Raw genomic sequence first — 12352 nt, forward strand, 5'->3', positions numbered from 1 at the left:
CCACACACGCTCCATCGAACTATGATAAACAATGAATCACCCTTTGCCACCTTTACTTAGAACCAATTAGTGTACCGGTAAACCATACACGCTCCACTAACTTCTTAGCAAGGGTGCAAAGTGTAATTTCATGGGATTGCATCAATTCACTTTTCCTAAAGTATCTAGGATTGGGAAATTTTGAAAAACATGTAGTTACTTTGTATTTCATATTATACTTTTAATGAAGAGATGAGGTTGCCCTATCCTACCCGTTCGGCTACCGACCCTCCACCGATCAAGCAAGCGGTGGGTGTCAGTGTACACCCATTAAGCGCCATTTTATAGGCCGCAACCTTATACCCACCTTATAGACCGGCTTCGTGAATGAGGCCTACTAACGATAAGACTAGCATTTTAATTATACATATATATATATATATATATATATATATATATATATTAATCTTGTAATATTATATTAGTATAGGGTTGAATTTTAAACTTGTAAAATTCTAGGGTTTGAGATTTAAATTGTCTAAATTATACTATTAATCACAAAACATAAATTTCAAAACTTGAGGGCAAGTTTTAAACCTTTTCAAAACATAGGGGATCAAATAACAAATAATCTAAATTAACATTTAATCACATAATTATCCATATTTGATTTATTTAATAATTTCTTGCAAAACAGTTTACCAATTTAATTAAAATAATTAATCAATTATCACATAAGGAAATAAATATTTAATTAATTGATAAATATCTTCAATTAGATCAAGAATATACTCATATATATCATAAAATCGGATTTATATTGATCTAATATGATAAAGACAAGTATCTCAAAGATAAACAACAAGAAATCCCGACATTTGCTCTTTCTGACGCTTGGACTCGCCGAGTACCCCAATGGACTCGCCGAGTCAAGCCTACTCGCCGAGTCCACTATGGGACTCGCCGAGTCCATCAGACAGAAACACAAAATTCGAATTTAACAAGCATCAAACAAGCAAACAATGCATCAATTCAATAGAAACCAATCTAGGCTCTGGTACCACTGATGGGTTTTAGCCATATGAACACTTCTATGTGCACATGCAAACCCTAATGCTTGGATCTAGGTTTCTCTAATTAAAAATGCATTCAATCCAAGACTTCTAATGGCTAATAGACTATAATAACAATATGAAATCAGAATTAGAAGTTTACCTTGAATCACTTGCTTGATCTTCTTGTCCTTGGAGCTTTAGAGTCACAACTGTCACTCCTCTAATGGCTTACAAACACCAACTAGCAAGAGGATGATTTGAGAGAGAGGAGAGGGGATCAAAATCGGCCAGGATTTACTTCTAAAGCACAAGTGCCGATTTCCCTTGACCCCTAGGGTATATTTATACTTGTAAGGCTCCTAGGGTTTCACCGTTAAACCCTAATTGGACAAGTTAGACCCTAAGCAATCCAATACCCTAATTGATAAGCCTTGGACGAAATCTAAGCCTATCCAAAGCCCTAGAAATCATCCACCATTATCCATAAGGGATTTATAGCCCAAAGTACAACTATCATACAATTGACAGTTTATACCCCTTTATTCAATTAATCTCTTTAAGTCACCAAATTAATTCTTAATTAATTTATGACTTATATTAATCAAATAATAATATTATTACTCTTTATATTATTCTCATAATATATTAATAATATTTATTCTCTCATAATAAATCATCTTGTCAAGTTGCTATGGTGAAGGCAACCCAAAAGGACCATGCACAACCGGGTCAAATACTTGCCTAATATAGTTGCAGCCTTAGACACTATTCCAACAAAATGTTGGGGCAAAACATGGGTAGATGTAACAGGTGATGTGTGATAAAAATGATGAGAGGCCTCGATGTTGATGTTGTTGATTCTGTCATCTAGCGGAGTATGGATGACGACCACGGACTATTCTAGACAGTCCAGTGGGACACTAGCAAGCTCGCAACATGTAGGTGTTTGTGAACGATGTGTTCACCGGTGTACTCGATCCCCCACATGGTTGCCTTTAGGACATTTATTGCTAAGGAATCCACTTAGCAGTAGTGTCCGTCCTGATGATGATCCTTAGCCTAGGTCCGTTATGATAGGTGTTTAGGGACGTAAAGTGAGGATAACGGGAACGGGTAATCGGGTTATCGTTGATTGATGAAAATAATTAACTTATTTATTGTGGGTTGAAAACCCTATGTGCTCACCAGACTCCCAAGCTTGACCCACTCGGTTTTATGTATTACAGGTAGTGGCGCTTGAGCATAGATATGATGTTTGGATGAGGGATTACGGATATAGGCCTATAGATATGAAATAATGTAGTAAGGCTTATATTGTACTGTTTATGCTTTTGATATGTATGAACATGACATCCCAAGTCTTTTAATGAAATACATTTCTATGGAAATACTTTTGATAAATCTTTATCATATTTTGTTTTGGGACAAATTCCGCAACACTTTTATTTAAAATGTTACTCTGATTTTCAAACAAAGCATAAACAAAATCGGGTTTTTTGGCCGTGATTTTGGGGATGTCACAATACGTACCAAGACCCAAGTGCTATAAAATAATTGTTACTCAAGTTGCTTGATTTTTTTTGGATTTCTTGTAGGTCGAAATTAGAGTTGACGAACAACAGAAATGGTCGAATTCATCTGGGTTCTGGTGAATGTAAGTAAAATATATTTTGATTTTTATGTTATGAGAGTGTCAAATTTTGTGGTTTGAAATTTAATTGCCACAATTGTGTTATTTAGAAATTTGAATCGAACATTTCTATGGGATTCCCCATTTTTTTTTTCATACTTTTGACGAATTGTTCAATAAGTTGAGCAATCAAATTATAAACGATAGACTCATACACAAGGTATCTCATATCCTTCGCTTTTGGTTGTTAAAATCACAAATCTGGTTTTTTTTTTTTGTTTTTTTGGATGTGTTAGATTTGAGACATTTCTCTAAATATTATTAAAAGAGAACATTTGATTGTAAACTGAAGAAATCAGGATCATTGATTGCATTTCAATCATATATTTTCCACCTTTGGATTATTTGATGACATCATCTTTGTCAACCCCTTTATTTTTGTCCATACATTTTATAAAACGTATATAACGCTTTAAATTAGAATTCTATTAATGACACTTAAATCTCACAAAAAATAAAATGAATTAAATTAGGAATTTTATTAATGATAATTAAAATCTCACAAAAAATAAAATGAAAAAATACCCCGCATCCCTCAATTCTTTACATAATATATCTAACCTAAGTTTTGCAGTGGAGAAGAAAATGGGGGAAAACATGTTGTTTTGATTTTTACTTAACGGTTTAGATTTGTAGTCGAACGACTGGATTATAAATACATTAGAGAAATGTTAGAAAACAACTATCTCAAATTTCAATTGACAACTTTTTAGTCATCTCATATATGTTTATTTCTTGATAACTATTATTTGTACTATTTATCGACATTTGTGCTAAAGTTGTGACAACATGAAAATGATTGTTACTCAAGTTGCTTGATTTTTTTTGGATTTTTTGTAGGTCGAAATTGGAGTTGACGAACAACAGAAATGGTCGAATTCATATGGGTTCTTGTGAATGTAAGTAAAATATATATTTGATTTTTATGTTATGAGGGTGTCAAATTTTGTGGTTTGAAAATTAATTGTCATAGTTGTGTTATTTAGAAATTTGAATCGGACCTTTCTAAGGGATTCCCCATTTTTTTCATACTTTTGACGAATTGTTCAATAAGTTGAGCAATCAAATTATAAATGATAAACTCATACACAATGTATATCATATCCTTTGCTTTTGGTTGTTAAAATCACAAATTTGTTTTTTTTTTTTTTTTCCGTTTTTTTAGATGTGTTAGGATTTGAGACCTTGATTTGGATACTTGGAAATTTTGTTTGGTCTACCTGTCTACTACCTGTTGAATGAAACGTTTAAGGGAACAATATTCGGATAAACCTATGGTGCGGTTTAAATTACTTTAAAAATATATTTGTTTAAATTACTTAAAAAATATACTTGTCGATTTTTATTATCCTTCATGGTTTAAATTTTTATGTTTCTCCTTAAAGTTTCACGTTTCATCCCTAATATTTCTTTGTTTATGTTTTAGTTATAATGTCTTCTTTGACCTTGATCACCTTGGTTAGTTTCTCATACTAAGTTTTCTTTGAAAATTATATTTAATTCCAAGTTATTACACTATCTAACAGCCCAATAATCTCTAATATTTGTATAAGATGGTGACAATTATTATTTTTTATTGTAGCTTCTCTTCATATTGATTATCAGATGTGGTTTGAGTTATGAAATGCTGTGACTAAGGGGATTCCACATTGTGAGGCGTTGGAATTCATTACAGAAGAAGGCATGATTTATATACCTTATTGGGTATTGATGGAACATTTAATTCTTGCTCATGTAGATCGATAAATATTTTACAATATGTTCTTTTAACCTTAAATTATGACCTTTTTTGGAAAAAAATTGTTTTTAATATTGAACTTTGAAAAAAAAAGTTCATATATAACATCATACTCTTGAAAAAAATGACATTTTTGGATTATTTTTAGTTGATATGGAAAGTTACATTTTTTATATATTGAAGCTCACTTAAACGATTGTTTTCTGGAAAAAAAAATTCATTACTAATATTAAAATTTGCAAAAAATTTCATTAATAGTATTGTAGTTTCAAAAAATGACTTTTCCGTATTCTTTTTGGCTAATCTAGAAAAATTTTATTTTTTTCTACATTAGAGCTCATTAATAAGATTTTTTTGAAAACTTTTTGTTAATGAAAAGTACATTTTCATTTTCTTTCTCGTAATAGACCATTTATGTAAGAAAAACATTTCAAATATGAACCATTTGTGTACTTTTGTTCACAAGTGAACCATTTATGTAGTATATAAATTTAATTGTTAATTAGTAGGTCATTAATATGACAATTTTCTAGGAAAAATTTGTTTTTAGTATTGAAATTTGCAAAAAAAAGTAGAATGATAACAATATATTACTTTATTTTGTATTTATGACACACACACATATATATATAAAAGTTATATTATAATATAAGTTTTTAAATAAGACATAAGGAGATTACCACCTTATAAAAATAAAAATAAGATAGCAACCAATTAATTGATTCTCTATTTCAATATTTCATTATTATCTTTAAAAGATTAATTATGTTCTAAAGTTTTGTTATACGAAAATTTTGTCAGATATATAAAAGTAATCATGTTTTAATTTTTCAAATTATAAAAGTAATCATGGTTTATGTTTTTCATATATGAAAACCATATTACGAAAAAGAGTAATAGCATCTACCCGTTTTAAAATAAACTTCACATATTATTTTAGTTTTTTAAACAGGTATTTTGACAAAATAATTATTTTTTAGGATTAATGTATACTTATCTATGAATAGGAGATGATACAAGAACAATATATTACATGTTCTTTAAAGTATAGCATGTTCCTGCTAAGAACATATGAAAATTTGCATTCATAAATAAGTCTCATTTTTTAACCAATTTGCTAATATTTATTACAACACACCCTCCCTCTAAACCTTAAGCCCCTAAATAGTCGTCTGAAACTGATCATCAAAAGAAACTATTTGGTACCATTGCATCACTAATAGTCAAAATAAACTATCTAGAGATTTGGTCCAAGGTTTCCTCTATGTCCGCATGAAGATGACATGTTACCATTCAAGCTGATAAGAAAACAATTTCTAATCAGATTATGTTTCGCGATGGCAATCTATAAAGCTTACGGAGAAACAATTCCAAATGTAGGTATTTATCTCCCATAATCGATTTCACGCATGGCCAACTTTATGTGGCATTGTCTTGAGGGATATCACAAGCCAATACAAAAGTATTAGTGAACTCTGACGAATAGTTCAATGACAATGAAGTTTATACATCAAATATGGTCAACAAAGAGGATATCATTGCTCTGTAGGTATTTATCTTTAAGAATCGTTTGGAGACAAGACCATTTTATTTGGATATGACTTTAGACAAATTCTTCTAGCAATACAAAGAGGCAATTGTTCGGATATTATGCATGCATCATCTTCATCCAAATTATGACGTGATGTACAATTTTAAGTTTAACCATAAACATGAGATTTATTTTGGTTGTCTAACTAATGATTTGGATGAGACAAAAGCATTTGATGAGTGGATTCTTAAAATTGGTGAAGGTAATACTGGCGGCCCTAATGATGGTGAAGCTAAAACTGAATTTCCAAAAGACGTTGTTGTTCGCTTTATAGGTGACCATATTCATTCAATTGTATCCACCATTTATACATCCTTTGAAAACCATCTTGATGATCAATCATATTTTCAAGATAAAGCTATTTTGGTCCCTACAAATGAAGAATTTGATGCTACCAATGACTACATTTTAGGATTGATGAAAGATGAAGGGAAAACATATATGAGTTCAAATTCTTTACGTGATACAGAGTTACCAGGTTTTTTTTTGAGGAATCAATCTACTCTTCAGTTGTGTTGAATGGTTTTAAGGCATCTAGAATTTACAACCATATACTTACACTAAAAATAGGTGTTCCAGTCATATTACTTTGTAATATCAACCAAACCAAAGGACTATGCAATGGTACTAGATTATAGATTGTTAGGCTTGGAAGAAACGTCATTGAAGCCTGAATCATATATGCTAGATTCTTTATCGAGACTACTTATATACCTTGCATGAATTTAACTCCGTCTAATAAAAAAATCTCATTCCGTTTTTAGCGGAGGAAATTCCCCATAATAGTTTATTTTGTTATATATAGCCATTAACAAAAGTTAATGACAATAATTATCAAATGTTGGATTATACTTGCATAAGCTCGTCTTCACTCATTTCAATTATATATTTTTTATTTCCTGCGTCACAAGTGAAAAGGGATTGAAGGTACTTATATATTACTAGGAAGGTTTTCCAACTAATAAAACAAAAGGTTATGTTTACAAAGAGGTCCTTCAACTATTATAGATATTCAAGTGTTTCTTTGTTTTTTTTCAAACATTTAAATGTTAGCAATAATGCTAAGTCTATTTATGTTACTTTATTTTTTATAGTGCTAACTTTTTTATACCTTTACATGTACATTTTTATATGTTCCTCCGCGTTTTATGCGAGTCATAATCTAGTTTAAGTAATTATAGGACAAGTCGTAGTATAAGATAAATAAAAGACATGTATTTTTTTATGAACTTACATCAACTTACTGTCGGTACTTTACTACTCTTCTAGTGATATTTGGATGACTAATGATCACCTGACTACTAGCTTCTTTAAAGAATCAAGCTTCTAATCTTTAATGTGACATCAATTAAAGCTCTCAGCTCCTTCCAAGCTCTCAAAATCGTCTTCCCACATTCTCACTTTCTTCAAAATTGTTTTAATGAAGGAGAAGGAAGAGGTTTAGGGGTTTACGTCTACTGGTTGTTAATTTGACATATTTTATCACATAAGTTCTATTTTTTCTCATTTGACCCCAAATTGGTATCAAACTTACCAACTGGATTCAATGTTATCAACTTAACCTTATTCACTTAATCACTTAACAAAATTAGTCATAATGCACTTAATTAGGTTAGATAAGAGTTGCATATAAAATTTTATAATCTATTTAAATAAACTCTAAACCTTGAGAATGAAACCCTAGCCTCCCTTTGAGTGTTTGTGAGCCATTGTTGTGATATTGTGGTGGTTTTGGTTACTTAGAAGAAGATGAAGCTTGGTGGTGAAGCTTTGGTGGAATTGGAGCTTGAAGATCCAGAATCTTCATCAACTTTGCAAGCTTTCTGAGGTATAAAGCTTCTACCTTGGTAACTCCAATTGTTAGATCTACTTTAGGGCTTTGTTTTGGCCCAATAAGTCATCCTTATGAGTATGAGTAACTCCAGGAGTTGGAAATGTCAGAACTTAGCCTCTCTAATGTTCCTTATGCATAAAAAAAATGCTACCTTGATGTCTTATTTTGGACCATGCATGAAGTATGACTCTTATTGTGAGTCTTAATGGTAAAAAACGAGTATTGGGTCCTTTTGAGCCATACAAAGGCTCCAAGTTAAGAACTTTATGGATTAAGACGTTGCCCAAGACCCATATCTGTAATTTGGATGTTGGAATGCAAGTATTAAACACTTAAGAAGAAAGTGCTTAATAGGCGCATATGTTGGGCGTACTCAAAATTACAATGCGCGGATGTGTCCGTGTCCACGATTATACATGCAACCTAGTACGTAGGGTGTACGCTTGGTACGCACAGCGTACCAAGCCTGGTCTTGGGCTTTTGTGACTTTGGGCAATATTTAGACTACTGGGGTTTTGGGCCTTATTAGGCCATTAACCTTTCTGACTTTGGGCAATTACTAGGCTCTGGGCCTCCTTGGATTTGGGACCATATTGGGTTTTGGGTATCATTTAGGGATTTGGGTCATATTGGGCTTCTTGGTGCCATTGGGTTGGGCCTCGGATATTGGGCCAAGTGACGAAGGGGTAAAATGGTCTTTTACCCTGGATGTTAGAGAAATAAACTAGGATCTCGGTTATGGTTTTTGGCCAAATTATTAATTGGGTATTATTTGATGATGTTTAGTGCAGAGATTTCCCGGATCAGCAGCCCGAGCTTTTATATGATATATTCAGCAGTTTAAGGTGAGTCTCCTCACTGTGTTTGGCGGGTCGAAGGCACCAATGCCGACCCATGATTTATTATGAGCAGGATGCTAGTTATCTGTGTGACTCTAGTGTGTATGGTATGTGCTATGTATATCAGGTGGGGTGTGATGTCAGGCGGGGCCCGATGAGTGTATTGCATGCTATTTATCTTTGTGATTCTTACATGTGTTTTATATGTTTGTATGAATGTCAGGCGGGACCTGATGAATGGGATAAGGGGGGTCCTTCTCATGTTATTGTCATATCTGTTTCGAGTGGGGCTCGATGTCGGGCGAGACCCAATAGGAGTGGGGCATGCCCCATTGTATGTTTGATATGTATGGTATGATGTATTTTGGGAAACTCACTAAACTTTGTGATTACGGTTTTCAGTTTATGTTTCAGGTACTTCCAGATCGAAGGGATACTCACCAAAAACATATCATCACATTGACAACTAACATAAACTTTGAGTAAGTCGAATAGAGTATGGCCGGTTGTCAAAGATCTTCATATATAAATTTAATACCCTAAAATACTTAATTAATAATAAAGTACTAAACTGTTAAACTAAGTTTTTCAAGTTAATATTGAACGAAGCCACCAAAAACTAAACCATCAAAACTTTAAGAAATTACCATCTAGCTAACCGAAACATGCATGAATAAACTAACACTATTATTGACCATGCATGAATACTACTCAACTAGCCAAGGTTAAAAATATTAGGCCGTTTTGGTGCTGGAGCTATACGTACTCTCTTCTTTAGGAAACCAGTAGCGATTATAGAACCAAATAGAATCGCCGGAGACAGACACATTGTCTTGGTTACGATGCCAATTGTAAAAGGCGTGTGTCCTGTTCTTTATCTCTAGTAATGCATGCCCAAAGCTCGCTTCCCTAAAAGCCGAGTAATCTGGTTGATGTTCTGTAAAACTACAAAAATAAAAATTATTTAATTAACGATGAGCTTCTTTCCAAATAATCCATTAATCAATTATATATGTCAATCGAGCATGATATATATTACCTATCAGCGATACCCTCTATGTTTCCACCATCACCAACAGTAATGTAAACGGGAGCAGATGGGTCTTTCACTGGAGTACTTAGTCCATCGGTTATGTTATATTGAACATTTGAGACTCTCTCCTATATAATTAATGAAACAAATATATATATATATATATATATATATATATATATATATATATATATATATATATATATATATATATATATATATATATATATATATATATATATATATATATATATATATATATATATATATATATATATATATATATATATGGCTTAAGTCGAGATATGTATGATTAAATGATCATGCATAATGATCAAGACGTGATTTATAAAACCTACCGAGCGTTCATATGAATGAACATGTCCGGAAAACACAAGATCAACTTTGTACTTAACAAACCATGGCTCGAACACAACTCTCATGCCTTCTCCTTCCATGAAATGATAGTTATTACTGTTGTACATTGGTGAATGCAAGAGAATAATCAACCATGGGGTTTCACTTCTGTTAACTTTTGCAAATTCTTGTTCTAGCCAGTTATATTGGGGAGTGTATTTCGCTATAATGCAAGTCCAAAGAAAACATTATGCATGTTAGATCAAAGTAAAAAAATGGATAACTTATATATGTGTAATAAAAGAAAATTAATTTGAATATTAAATACCAAAGGCCGAGTAAGAAGAAAGCACAATGATGTGTGCTGATGCACGCTTAATGGAATACCAAAGTGGTGATGTACTTTGAGAAGCTCGGAAAGGGACGTGATATCGGTGCTTGTATGGCTTGAAAAGGGAGTGTTCGTCCTGAAAAGTTATTTTATTTACCACAATATATATTTGAGTTAACACAAGTATTTTGTATGCAAAATGGATTAAATTGTTAATTAAACCGAAATCGTGATTTGTCTATTATCATCTATGTAAAGAAAAATCACAAGAAATGAATGTTTGGATGGACGCTTTTAAAACAATGATTATATACTATTTTCTATCAATTTAACCATGAATTTCACAAATAAAGCCATACGGCAAAATCATTTTAATTATGCTGAAATGGTTTCTAATTGTTTTTAATTAATATATTGTTAAATTGTTCATATATAGTGAAAATACATTATGATTCATCGAAAATGATTTTTCTTTCTTTCTAAGTACTTTCTCATTAAATATAGTCTTCATCTTGGTAAAAAAACAAGAGTAGAAAATATGGTCATTTTTGTTAGAAATCTCTATCCAAAATGGTAATTTTTTTATTTCATCTTCTTCTAAAGTTATTTGTATAATTTATTTTACCACATTAGAATGCAAAAAGAAGAATTATATGATTTACTCCCTTACGATTTCAGGAGCAAAGTCCAATTCATGATTCCCAGCAATATATATCCATGGCTCGTAAGCATTACTCTTCTCAACAAATCGTCCAAATGTGTCCCACTTCTCGTTATCATGATACGGATGAACGTCAGCATACGAGAAGTCACCAAGGTACAATACAGTCTGACCTTTTCTGCTACCCAAGTAATGTTCCAATGTTTGATTCGATGCATGGGTTTGTCCCAAATCACCTAACACATATATAAAGCATACAATTTGATATTATTAAATATATATTAACATTCTTGTGAATATATTTTCATCATATTTTTAGTAATTAATGAACTCATAATACTACTCACCAATGATCCCAAATGTGTATGGAACATCTGGGCCAACTTCAGGAGGAGTAGTGAACCAAAATCGGCGTGTGTTGTTGCCTTTTCCAAGCTCATACATGTACTTTGTGTTATACTAATACAAACATTAATAAAAACAAAAATATTCAAGAAAATTCATAAGTATAAAAGAATAACAACAATAGGTAGGAACTACCTTATGAATATGAAACATATATGGTATCTTTTAGGGTTTGTGTACGGATACCTCCAATTTATTGATTGTAGCATGATGAATGTAGCCCGAAGAATAGTTATAGTATCGATAAGTGGTGGTTTTTGAACGAACACGATTTCTCTTGATACCATCTTTATCGTTAGCTTCCCAATAAGTCATATATTTGGGGTGTTTGTTTACGGGTGTCACCCATGAAACTATCACACTCCTCCCAATTTGATCACCTTGTGTTATATGAACCTACACATATTGATCAGTGTTTTCTTTAGTGAAAATGAAGTATTTGAGTACGATAATGAATCCCTAATTGATATTTAAATGAAAACCTGTTCAGGAGCATTGTAACCAGAAGGTGGGGGGAAATCTTTTTTCGGGATCTCAGTGGAAGGTGCGGCCTCTCTAATGTAGCTACTTGTGATACCTCCATCACATACTCTACCTAGTAAGAACGATAATACAGTTATCAACCACCACATTTTTCGGCAATGTGGAGTTTCTTGGTGGATTATTACGATGGAAAGAGAAGGATCATATATGGATCAATGAGAGAATTTTTCTACTTTGATTTGAAATTTATAAGGCATTGCGAACCATAGATCTCACTCCTAAAAAGTTTGATTCGGTTAGAATAGTACAACATTCTTCTTGTAGGATTTGTTCAAGTCTCCTAATCTTAAGCGATA

The 12352-nt window shown here is 32.2% G+C and overlaps 2 protein-coding genes across 2 annotated transcripts; one reads left to right on the forward strand and one right to left on the reverse strand.

Annotated features, from left to right (window-relative positions):
• The first annotated feature begins 6146 nt into the window (after positions 1-6146).
• Positions 6147-6572, forward strand: LOC111913364 (uncharacterized). The gene has a single exon (XM_023909086.1). It carries the CDS (start codon positions 6147-6149, stop codon positions 6570-6572), a length of 426 nt encoding a protein of 141 aa, XP_023764854.1.
• Positions 6573-9460: 2888 nt separating this feature from the next.
• Positions 9461-12145, reverse strand: LOC111913363 (purple acid phosphatase 5). The gene is made up of 8 exons (XM_023909085.1): positions 11996-12145; positions 11700-11909; positions 11456-11567; positions 11118-11344; positions 10445-10583; positions 10119-10339; positions 9766-9887; positions 9461-9671 (listed from the first exon to the last, which is right to left on the reverse strand). The coding sequence occupies exons 1-8, from the start codon at positions 12143-12145 to the stop codon at positions 9461-9463; spliced, it is 1392 nt and encodes a 463-aa protein (XP_023764853.1).
• Positions 12146-12352: the final 207 nt, after the last annotated feature.

The sequence above is a fragment of the Lactuca sativa genome, chromosome 2, assembly GCF_002870075.4.
Source record: "Lactuca sativa cultivar Salinas chromosome 2, Lsat_Salinas_v11, whole genome shotgun sequence".
Classification (NCBI taxonomy): Eukaryota; Viridiplantae; Streptophyta; class Magnoliopsida; order Asterales; family Asteraceae; genus Lactuca; species Lactuca sativa.

What these genes read in the sequence shown, in the direction of transcription:
- LOC111913364 (XM_023909086.1), top strand. Translation starts at nt 6,147, where the DNA reads ATGTACAATTTTAAGTTTAACCATAAACATGAGATTTATTTTGGTTGT.
- LOC111913363 (XM_023909085.1), bottom strand. Translation starts at nt 12,145, where the DNA reads ATGTGGTGGTTGATAACTGTATTATCGTTCTTACTAGGTAGAGTATGT. An exon ending in ATACACATTTGGGATCATTG is followed by an intron (nt 11,345 to 11,455) that starts GTGAGTAGTATT and finishes TATATGTGTTAG; the next exon opens with GTGATTTGGGACAAACCCAT. An exon ending in TTCATTCATATGAACGCTCG is followed by an intron (nt 9,888 to 10,118) that starts GTAGGTTTTATA and finishes TTAATTATATAG; the next exon opens with GAGAGAGTCTCAAATGTTCA.